At 30.8% G+C, this 12646-nt stretch overlaps 1 protein-coding gene across 1 annotated transcript in view; it reads right to left on the reverse strand.

The window, feature by feature from the left end:
• LOC122270724 (uncharacterized) overlaps positions 1 to 708 on the reverse strand; it is a 9364-nt gene extending 8656 nt beyond the window's left edge. The window contains exon 1 of the mRNA XM_043049203.1: positions 56 to 708. Coding sequence (XP_042905137.1) covers positions 56 to 708 — 653 coding nt within the window. The remainder of the gene's footprint in view (positions 1 to 55) is intronic.
• Positions 709 to 12646: the final 11938 nt, after the last annotated feature.

A 12646-nucleotide genomic window follows, 5' to 3' on the forward strand; every position in this document is an offset into this window, starting at 1 on the left:
TTGTACACTCGTTACGCAATTGTCTACATAAAAACTGTTGCGGAGTTTTTCCAACTGTTCTTCAGAATATTGTATCTTGAATGTCTGTTTGGACAGATGATGATGAATGACAGCCATCAATAAGAAAGGACTACTGGTTAGACCGAAAACAACTCGGCGATGTCTATAAGTCTTCAGTTCATTTTGTTCATCAATCAAAAGAAATCGTAAATAATTCCTATCTCTTTCATTTAGAGAGATTTGCAGAAATGCTCTTCTAATGTCAGAAATAACACCAATTTCATACAATCGAAATCGAGCCAAAATGGATGGTATTGTCTCAATAAAATTTATTCCAGTCTCTAAACAATCATTTAGTGATGGGAAGTTCGGATTCTTGGCTGAAGCGTCAAAGACGGGTCTGATTTTCAAAGAAGTTGTCGTTGACTTTTCCTTAATAATTGGGCGATGTGGGAGGTAATGTGTACCTTTAATTGACAATTCTTCTTGTGGAACTTTCTCAATCACTTCTTCTTCTATCCATTCATCAAAAACTTGCTGGTATTTCTTTTCATATCCCGTTTTTTCTAATTTCTTGTTAGTAGATTTTAATCTTTTAAGAGACAACCCATAATTATTCGGTAATAAAGCATGATCCTTTTTCCATGGTAAGCTTACTTCGTATCTTCCATCTGAATTTTGATAAACTGTGTCTCGAAAATGAATCATAACTGCCCTCTGTGTATCTTCTCTAGTGTTTTGTTCCACAGGGTCTCTAATACCAAGTAATTCTAAATCCCCCGTGTAGTAAATGGTGACTGATGCACGTCAAATCTTTCGAGTCGCAAACTCCTCCATGTTCCCATAACAAATCAATACCTCTGGGGATACTAATCCAGGAGTTTCCTTGTCTTCTGGATTGGTCCAAAATTACAAGGCTACGGAGTTGAACATTAGTAGTCGTAATTCCAAAAATTGGGTCGGCTGTTCAACGACGGATATAAAATATAACCGTTGAAATTAGAGCTGTGGTAGCTCAGGGTATAGGGCGTTCGCCTTCCAATGAGATGGCTTGCTTCGAACCCCAGCAATGGCTAGTCGATATGAATTCCGCATCCGGCTTGCACCGACCACAGTGCTGATGTAAAAAATCTACCATGGTAGATGGATCATTGGTTAGAGTTCCCTTGCAATCGGTCATACTATGGGTAGATTTCGTGATTTTCCTCTCAATGTTACGGAAATGTTGGTGATTCCATGAAAAATTTCTTCACGAATGTTAGTTTGTCCCAATGCTTGATCCAGAAATTCCCTTGTCTTCTGGGATGGGTTCAAAATTACCAAGCTATGGAGTTGAACGTTGATAGTAGTAAAATCAGAAATGTCCACCGGTTAAATAAAACATAAAATATACCCATGACCACATGATCTGATAAATACTCCAGCTATTAATATCAGCAATAGAGTCCTTAAGGTTAGTGAAATTTAGCATATTTACAGAGGAGAAAACGATTTCAAGCTCAAATTTATTCAAAATCAATTTATTTGTTTGCATTATTCAATTAATTGTTCCCGCCAAACTTCATCACACCTGTTTCTTACGTCCCTTCTTTGATTATATTCATCAAACTTGTTCCTCCGTCCTTACTGGTTGAAAAACTTTGCTCGTGTTTGTCTCTTTATTTCTCAATTATCATTTGGTGCTTAGACACTGAGGAAGGTTCTTGCTCATAGAACCGAAACTATAGTATGTCCATTTTGCACTTTTATTTGTGCTTCATTCACGTCTTTATTCTTATTTAGTCTACATAGCACAAAGTATACCCTATCCTTTTTTTCTTATTGCATTTTCAGGGATATTAATTAATCAGGGAAAATAACATAAACTGGTCGCATTAGTTTTGAATATGCTTGCAAGATTTTTGTTTCAAATATGGCAGTGGTAAGTAAAATAAGGCAAAAAATAATGGATAAATAAATATTCGAATAAATCTTTAATAAAATAGTTCGGATGCGACTTCTTTTTACCCTGATTATAGCCACTTTGAAAATTTCACCTGGTTCATCACCTCAGCTCTTTTTATGAAGAAAAAAAAAACGAAAAAAACTAGAACATAACTGCATATGATCGTGGTGCCTTTAAACAAATGCACTTAAAAAAATAACACTACTTTCCTGCACAGTTTGAAAATGTGCTTTAAGTCGTCCGTGTTTATGAATTTTTAATTTATTAAGATATTATCCCACTAGTTCAGTGTTTCCCAAAGTGTGGTACGCGTACCCCCAGGGGCACGGAAACAGCTTAGCGGAGATACGCGTTAATAATTAGTGGTGTCAACAGCCAGTCGTAATTTTTAACTTTTGTGCAATTTTTTTATCATTCTTCTCACTGATGCAAATAAACTTATTAACAAAACTTAGTACCGAAAAAGAAAAATAAACATATTTTTAGAAAAATACATTCATTTTTTTATATTAGTGGTACACAGCGTTAAGAAAAATTTAGAAAAGGTACACAAAAGTCATAAGTTTGGGAAACACTGCACAAGTTTAATAAAGATGTGGTAAGTTAAAATCCGAACTGAAACTTTTAAAATACGAACTGAAACTTTGATGTTAGCGCATGTGCGCCTTCTTTGGATAACCTCCCCCAAATAATTCTCTTCTACATTAATATTAGATGGTTAGTTTGTCTGCCTTTAATAGTATACCTTTGTTAATGTTGTTTTGCCAATAAAATATGTTATTAATTAGTACTGGCAAAGTAAAACACTGACAAAGTAATTTTAACAGAACAGTTAAAAGAAGCAATTTTAAAGTAAATTTATTTTCTACAAAATATAAAGTTAAGTACATTCCAGTGCTATAGTATTTACTGAAATTTTTATAATCAATGCCTATATTTACTAATTTGAACTTTGCATAATTCAAGCTTCTTTTACACCCCCCTTCCCCACAGAAGTTCGAATTATTTAGAGTCGATTGTATACTCTCTTTTATCCGCGAGTTAAAAACCAAGTAGCATACATATTTTTAAGAAGGTGATAGGCAGAAACAAATTAGTTCTGTTATAATTAACTATTACTACGCATTGATCTGTTGGCTTACAACTTCCTAATTACTTTTCTAGTCTTTCATCTTGACTTTACGATTATTATATAAGAAATTTACCAATTTTTTCCATTACAAAGCTACTTGTATGATTTTCTTCTTAATGCAGTAATTTTTGTGTTTTTGAGGTCTTTTTTTTAAAAAAAGTTTTTTTGGGGGATATCAGATACAATCTATAACATTAGTAATAATGTACAGGGCGCTTATTACAAATTAAAGATAATTTCTTTAAATAGTTTACTTTTTAGCTTAAAAGAAGGAATAAGTAGATGGCAAAGAGGAAAAGATAACTTATTTATCAGGCTAGTGACATAATCGTTACGTAATTTCAAGGTCTGAATTAATAATGAAACATTTCCCGCATATTTAATTAAAAGCACTTTATCTATCAGAAGATAACTGAAGTATTTTGATAATTTAANTTTTTTTTTTTTTTTTTGACCTAGATAAAGCTTTTTTTTTTTTTTAATCTTTTGAGCATAGTTCTTTTAAATAGATTTAAATTTTATTTTCTATTTCTTTTTTCAGTAAAAAATTACCATAAAATTTGTGTTAAATAGTAGGTTATTAAGAAAAAGGTTCAAATTTTACTACTCTTTCGAAAAGCTAATGAAATCTTAATCCTTTGTAGCCACATGATAGCTCGTCAGTTAGCATTGAGTTCCAACAAAAAAGGACTAAATACTGATACTCAAGGGATTAAATATTGTAAAAGCTCAATATTACGAGTACTGCATATTACGAGAAGTCCGCTATTACGACAAACTTCCTGGTCATCGTCAAAAAACTATTATTATTATTATTTTTTTAATGGCAGGCACTTGGATCTATAGTTTGTCTAAGCTAAGAACTCCTCCCGCCACTAAGTCTGAGGCCGTCTGGTGTTACGGAAACAAGAATGGCGTATTTTAGGGAGGGTAGCTTCCCTCTAGGAATAACACTATAGACCGAAGAAACAGATTCCCTTTCTCTCGCCGATCCGAGGCGAAACCTCTGCAAAACAGTGACCCCGCACCCCTTCTTGAAATAGTCATACCTCGTTACCATAAACACCATCACAGGTCCAGACAAATATCTGGGGGAGTTCTTATTTTAGACAAACCATATTTCCCATTGTCTTCAGAAACGACAGAATTGCTGCTCTCTTATCGTTACTCAGTGGCACAAGTGGCTAAGCAACATATGCCACTTAGCCACACGTGGGTACATGTGGCTAAGCCCCGGCGCTAGAGTAGCGTCGCCCACTTCACCAACTACAAACCCGTTTATAGGGCGGGTTGCATTCACACAGATGAAAGGACATTGAACACAGAGACAGCGAGAAAGTTACATCCATGTCTAAGGTGGGATTCGAACACACAACCACCTGCCCCGTAGTCCAGTACAGTAACCACTAGACAGATCGACTTATAAAAACAAATACTAGAGAAACAAAATTTTATGTTTTTAGCGCGTTAAAAACTACTAGCTTTCCGCCATTACTATGTTTTGGGTATTTTTTCTACTGTTTAATTGAGCAATATTATACGAAAAATACATAAATGGAAGACATTTTTACTTATTTCTTGCATCAATACAAAAAACAGAAAGACGGACACCATTGTCTTCTTAAAATTTTCTCTCTTTATTTATTTCTTATTTTCATAAAGCAATGTTTGTATGCAATGTCGTAAATCAATGTTGTAAAGCAATATCTATCATGTGGTAAAGCAATATTCTCTACATGACAACTAACTATTAAAATTAACATTTACTGTAATTAATGATGTCGAAAAGTATTGCATTTCATTCCATTTTTTTCGAACATAAACTTCTTACGATTTAGAAACATGTTCAAAATAAAACAAAAAGAGATTAATATGGATATTTCATTTTTCTTTTTCTATTAATGTTACTAGTTATTTTTACGATAAATATTTGTCTTTACTTATACGGCAAGCTCGCTAAAATGACAATTTCATCTGGTATAATGAATTGTAGCTAAAGCGCATATTTATGTATATTTTGTGATTAGAAAATCATTCCCCAGATTTGAGCCGAATAAACACTACACATTTACATAAAATATTAATCAATCGATAATGTACTTACAAGGTTACCGATGGTTTGTTAAAATTTTTCGAGTGGAAGCAAATGAATAATAGATGCTAGTGAAAAGTTCACCGATTTAATTCGAAAATTTCAATCAAATTTTATCGATTATCAACTTTTTCTTAAAGTCATAGGTTTTCGATCTTTCGATTCAGTTAATTGCAAACACCTATGAAACAATTAAACTATTAGGGGGAACAGCAGAACAAGTTTATTAAGAAGTTTATTAATTACTCTAATTTTTTTCCCTATAAAGTAGCCTTTTTCTTTCAACTAACATGCCATTCCTATAAAACTTTATTTTTTTGTTAAACCAATAAAAATATCATTATTGCTTTGAAACGTTTTTTTATTCAAATTATTTTCAATTGTATTCTTATTTAATTTTAATTAAATTATAAATTTTTTTCTTATAATTTTGCCTAGTTGAATTTCTTTTGTTCATTTTATTTTTTCAAACTAATTAAAGAAAGTTTTAAATCGTTTTTTTTTTTCAAATGTTAAGAGTTGAGAAAGAAATTAAATTTTGCATACGTTTTGTGTCAATGTATTTTAGATCTTCGTAATATCCATGTTATGTACACTCATGGACAAAAAAATTAGCTCACCAAGCTAAGGTGCTCAATTTTTTTGCCCATGAGTGTATATTTAGACATTTTTCTAACCCAAAAGGGAAACTGGCGTATCATCCTACTTTTGGAAAATTATTGACTAGAATGCTTTTGGCAGTATACCAACCATCGGTGCAATTCTAAAATTATGATGATTATAATTTATTTTATGGAACATTTCAATATTTAAGAGCATTGGCAATTTAATGTCTAATTTTGATATTTAAAAACAAAAGAAATTTTTTTTTTAAATTTAAAAAAATTAAGTGTGAAGAATTTTAGAAGAATTGCTTCATTACTCGACGACATATTTTTGCGAAAAAGAGAAGAAACGATTTTAAATTGTAAAAGAATTTTTTTTTCACTTATGGATGTATACATTTTACATTTATATTTTAAAAGTTTGTTGAGTTACTGTACCAATTCACATTTCCTTCCTCTTCGAAAATTTAAAATAAATAAATAATTAAAAAAGCTGTTCTGGCTTTTGAAATATAAAAAAAGTAGAAGGTCGATTTTGTTACATGAGTAGTGAGTAGGAGCTTTAAAGCCGTCAGAATTGAGTTCGAAGCAAATATTTCAATTGTAATATTTGCTTGAAGAAAATATTTTTTTTCCTAATTGTCTCCAGTTTCGGCAACATATGGCCTCGTGGTAATTAACGGACAGTACTGTTGATCTCTGTCTCGCGGGGACCAAATAGGTGGTTCAATGTCACCCCAGCAACAACACCAGAAGAACAGATAAAGCGAAATTACATCCATGCCCGAAGCGGTATTCGAACCAGGATGAGGTCAACCCCTTGATTGCCACTCAGCCGATCGGGATTACGATAAATTGCATTATGATTTATCTCATCATTGAAAACTTCTTATCACTATTGAAAAATTCTTTCTCATATATACTTGCAAGAGAATGAACGAGAACTAAATATCTGACATTTTAATGTTAGAAGTTTTATCTGTAGGGAATTGAACTCTACAAAACTTTATTCACCAATTTGGTTAAATAGAATAAAATTACACGAGGAAATTAAAAATTTAGCTAACAAGTTGTTAATTTATTGAAAGACATACTAATCTAAACCTGAGTGTCCTCTTTAATTTTATAGGATGTTTACGGATGAATGGAGCGTGTTTTGAAAAAATTTCGTAATCTAATTTATTTTGTTAAAAAAAAAGAAACTATTCAATTAATAATAATCCTATTATATAGTAATAATAATCCTATTTCATAGTTGTAGAGTATATACCACTACAAAAATATATAATTTCGATTGACTAGTATATAAGACATGTTAACACAATTCTATGATCGGATACATTTTCATAGATTTAGGTTGACATTGTCGATAGTTACCATCCCCACATTGGTGACCCGAACGTGATGTGAACATGCCTGCCTTGAAAGAAACTCCTACTTCGATGGATGGTCCACATTGAACAGCTGACTTGCTACTTGTGACTGCGACATTATCCACCTCCTGCCGCTGTTGCTACTCAGTCTCGATCAAACACAACGTCTGCCTGCATACACCCGACTGGTAATGGCAACACAGGAGCAACCACGACCGTGAACTTAAGACAGCTTTCACGATTAACAAAAAGTACGTTGATTTAATACAGCTCTCCCGGGTTCTCACAAAAACAGCAATGAATCAACTAGTGGTATCCGTTAATCGAATTGATATAATTCTGGTGGGAGAGTACTGTAGTGTATCTACCACTACAAAAATATATATAATTCCGATTCACTAGTATATAAGACACGCTAACTCGAGTCTATGGTGTGGTACCTTTACATAGATGAAGGTTGACATTGCAGATAACAGCTCTCCCCACAATAGTAATGATAATCCTAAACCTTCTTATAAAAATGAAATATTGCTTTATCCGGTTGTATGGTAAAAATAAGTGCATTTAGAAATTTGAAATACAGAATAAGACAATTCAACAATGGATAATATTTAATATTGTTATTTTTATTCTAAAATATTATTCATTTGATTAATATGAAGTGCGAAATTCCCCAGCACTAACATTTAAGAACGTTCCCTTGTATCCTCAATTTTAAATGAAAAATAAACAGTAGTCAACTACATATTTCTTCATTTAAATCACGCTAACGTTTCGTTTCCACCTGCTTAGCTTTATTAAAAGAAAACGATAAATTCAACCTTCGTAGTTATGTATAATCTCTTATTATTTGCAAACGATTGTGTCGGTGTTAATGAGAGACATATTAACTCTCTAACTGTAAGTTTATGTTCAAAGTTCTAAAATTCCCATTTAAATTAGAAAGCAGTCATTGTTGGTACTGAAAATTAGATTTTGATGGATGTGATAAATAAAAATCAAAGAAAGAAAAATTCTACGAGAAAAAGTATGTTTGTCCTTTCTTGGAGTCTGCTCAAAAGAAAAATAATTTAGAGAAGCTAGGCATGAGAATATTCATTACTGTAGAATATTCATTTTTTCAATAGAATTTTAGCGAATAACTTTTTTAATGTTCGATGGACTAACAATTCAAAAAATCAATTACTTTTTTTGATGTCAGAAAATCAGTAAGTAAAATTTTTGTCTTCTCCTTTGAACTANAAAGAAAACGATAAATTCAACCTTCGTAGTTATTTATAATCTCTTATTATTTTCAAACGATTGTGTCGGTGTTAATAAAAAAATTTGTCATTTTTTAATGAGAAAAATATTAACTCTCTGACTGTAAGTTTATGTTCAAAGTTCTAAAATTTCCATTTAGACTAGAAAGCAGTCATTGTTGGTGCTAAAAATTAGATTTTGATGGATGTGATAAATAAAAATCAACGAAAGAAAAGTTTTATGAGAAAAAGAATGTTTGTTCTTTCTTGGAGACTGGTTAAAAGAAAAATAATTTAGAGAAGCATGAGAATATATTATGAGAAGCATGAGATTAGCATGAGAATATTCATTACTGTAGAATATTCATTTTTACAATAGAATTTTAGCGAATAACTTTTTCAATGTTCGATGGACTAACAATTCAAAAAATCAATTACTTTTTTTGATGTCAGAAAATCAGTAAGTAAAATTTTTGTCTTCTCCTTTGAACTAAGAATAAAATGAAGAGAAAAATTGTTTAAGATATCTAATAAAATATCTTATTTAGATTACTCTATTCTTTATATGCAATAATGATTATATGTACTTGCGTTTCGTCTAAATTTTGGCAAGAAAATCTGGTGCTTGTATAGAGAATCGTAGATATATAAATCTTTCGAACTTAAAATATATGTTGGATAAATCATTTGCTATACTGGTCTTCAGTATGCATGAAGTCTTATATTTTGCTGGAATGGTATTTAAATTTATAGAGAAGGAGTAAAATTGTAGTTTAATTTGAAAAGAATTGTCATAAAACCTTTATTTTTTTGTATAGTTTCCAGTTTTTGTTCGATCACGTTTAAATTTATAAGATCAAATTTAAATTCACCTAAAATGTCAACGGATAATCGAAAAAAATTTTAATTCACCGAAAGTAATAGGTTAGGGCAGATTACATATTGTTATATCCTTATTATCTGTTGATAATATTCTTTAGTTAAAATAAACTTGTTCTTTTTTTTCCCGCTAAAACATGTTAAAATTTTTAAAGTACGCTTACTTTGAACTGATATTTTTTAAAATTGCAAATAATAAAATATAAAAATGCATAAAAATTATTGAATTACATTTCGGAGTTGAAATTAAATTTAGCTGAAGATGCTGAAATGTTTAGAGAAATTACGTTATTCGGCGTAATGAAATGATACAAGTACGCGAATCACGTTTTTATGGAAAGAAAAAAAAAAAGCTACGATTAAGTTTTCAACTTTTGATTAGATTTTTATTGTGTATAACGATTGATTGTTGTTAATTATCGCTCTTAATTATACTTGTAAATAATCACACGAATTTTTTTTCTTTTAGATAAACTTTGCCATTGCTTATTTTTATGTTATTTTCAATTTTTGAGCAAAATTTTCTTATAAAACTTTAACTTCTTTGTGTTAAGTGAATTGTAACGAATATCATCTACATTGTTAAAACAATTAATACGAATTTATTAAAACAATTTATCGGTTTCTTTACACAAACGAAAGTTGATTCCAAGAAGAAAAAAAAATTTAAAACAATTCACATAAAATTTCAACAACACTATTATTATGATTGATTATTAAGCAACGATTTATAATAATTATTTAGTTCATCACAATTGTAAATAATCATAATGACAATTTTATATATTTTCCACAAAAAAATTCGATGTGGTAAAAAAAAAAAAAAAAAAATTCGTAAGTGAGAAATTGAATACCTGCAAGTGACGTCACGTGTAGTGGGTAAACCAAGACATTTGTTTATGCCACGTGTTACACACGCGTGACGTTGCTTGCAGATATCCAATTAAATCTGAGATAAAAATTAATTCAGCGTGATAATAAACCAAGCCTAATGACTGTAACGTTAACTCTCCATGCACAACCACGTGATTAGCCACAAACATGTGATTTCAGCAGTAATCTTCTTCTCGAGCTGCAAATATCCAATTATAGAGTTTAATTTTAAGTAACAATTACAATAGTTCTGTAGTGTGTTCTCCTCGGAATTGAGGAGAAATGAAATGTGTCATGGAAAATTTTTCCGACATAGTAGAGTCCCCTGGTATTGGAAATACATGCAACGGTTTTTTTCAACACCTGTCAATCAACTTTACTTACAAACGTCGCTTTTGATTATATCGCTTCACGAGTGCGTCCTTTCGAAACTCAGAAAAATATTAGAATGTGTATTTCTTAATACAATAAATAAATAAATAAGAAAAAAAAATAGAAAAAGTATCTACATACATGCTGAAACTATATGCACGAAAACTGAGACAATGAAAGTAAATTAATGTCTGAAAAAATATTTTTCCTTTGGTATTTCTTTTTTACACATTCTTACATTTATACTATTTACTCATAATCTTAACAGGGGTCTGTCCAGACATTTTGTGAAAGGTCCGTTTCTGCAAAATTGTGAAAAAATTACTCGTAATTTGTGAATGTAAACGTTAAGTCACATTCTTTCAACCAGGGTCCGCTTTTGTGAATTTGTGCAAATAGGGTCCGTTATTGCAAAAAAACTTTTTCAAGGAGTTTTTAAATTGTAAAGACAGACAAGATTATGCTCAACACTGTAAAATTATAATTTAAAAAATTAAATTTCAAAAAATAAACGGCAATTGCAGCTACTAAATTAGCGATGCCACCTATCCCTTCCTGGGAAGGGTTTATTCGATTAACAAAACAATAATGAAGATAAACAAATTTGTGAAGGGTCCGATTAAAAGATAAATTATTTTGTGAAGGGTCCATTTTTAAGTTAAATATTTTGTGAAGGGTCCGTTTTTATGAAAAGATATTTTGCGAAGGGTCCGTTAACGGACCCAAATTTCTTATTCCTGCTTAATTCCCTGTTTCAAATTTCTTATTCCTGCTTTAATATAAATTCCCTGCTTAACTTATAATCTTTTTTTAAACACAATTTAAATTTATTTACAGATCGGTTCATCTTTAAACTGTGGAAAATAAATTTATGTTAAACTACAGAAAAGAAATAGGAGTAACTAAATAGTTTCAAATAACCAATGAGACATATAGAAAACTTCAACTGAGCTTACTCTTTGCAGTGGCGTACGCAGAATTTTTTCAAGGGGGGGGTGTTCATAATTTTCTGGAACTACTAAAAGAAATTCGAGTATGTAATAAAGCGCTATTATTTCCCTAATTTAGACAGCTAGACAATTTTGACTTTTTATTTAGACTGCATTGTTCAGTTAAATTTTGGTTTGATTTTTCAAATTTAAGAACATAATGTAATATCTTCTGAAAAAAAGTCATATGGGTGGGANACGTCTCTTTTGATTATACCGTTTCACAAGTGTGTCCTTTGAAGTGTTATGCTTTCGAAACCCAGAAAAATATTAGAATGTGTATTTTTTAATACAATAAATAAATAAATAAAAAATTGAAAAAGTATCTACTTACATACTGAAACTATATGCATGAAAACTGAGACAATGAAAGCAAATTAATATTATGTCAGAAAAAGTATTTTTCCTTTGGTATTTCTTTTTTACACATTCTTACATTTATACTATTTACTCATAATCTTAATAGGGGTCTGTCCAGACATTTTGTGAAACGTCCGTTTTTGTAAAATTTTGAAAAAATTACTTGTAATTTGTGAATATAAATAAACGTTAAGTCACATTTTTTCAACCAGGGTGCGCTTTTGTGAATCTGTGCAAATAGGGTCCGTCATTGCAAGAAAACTTTTTCAATGAGTTTTTAAATTGTAAAGAGATACCAGATTATGCTCAACACTGTAAAATTATAATTAAAAAAATTAAATTTTAGAAAATAGACAGCGATTGCAGCTACTAAATTAGCGATGCAACATATTAATATTTGGTATTTAGAGCCTATACTGCTGAAAGCAGAATATTCATTTCGGACGAATAAAGGAAGAAGCGTCTGCCGAAGAAAAAATTTAGTTCGTTTACATTTGTCTTTCTTCCCTCCCCCCCCTTCTTGGGAAGGGTTTATTCGATTAACAAAACAATAATGAAGATAAATAAATTTGTGAAGGGCCCGATTAAAAGATAAATTATTTTGTGAAGGGTCCGTTTTTAAGTTAAAATATTTTGTGAAGGGTTCGTTTTTATGAAAAGATATTTTGTGAAAGGTCTGTTAACGGACCCAAATTTCATCTAAACAGACCCCTGCTTAACTAATAATCTCTTTTAAACACAATTTAAAATTATTTACAGATCGATTCATCTTTAAACTGTGGAAA

This window comes from Parasteatoda tepidariorum, chromosome 9 (genome assembly GCF_043381705.1).
Source record: "Parasteatoda tepidariorum isolate YZ-2023 chromosome 9, CAS_Ptep_4.0, whole genome shotgun sequence".
NCBI lineage: Eukaryota > Metazoa > Arthropoda > Arachnida > Araneae > Theridiidae > Parasteatoda > Parasteatoda tepidariorum.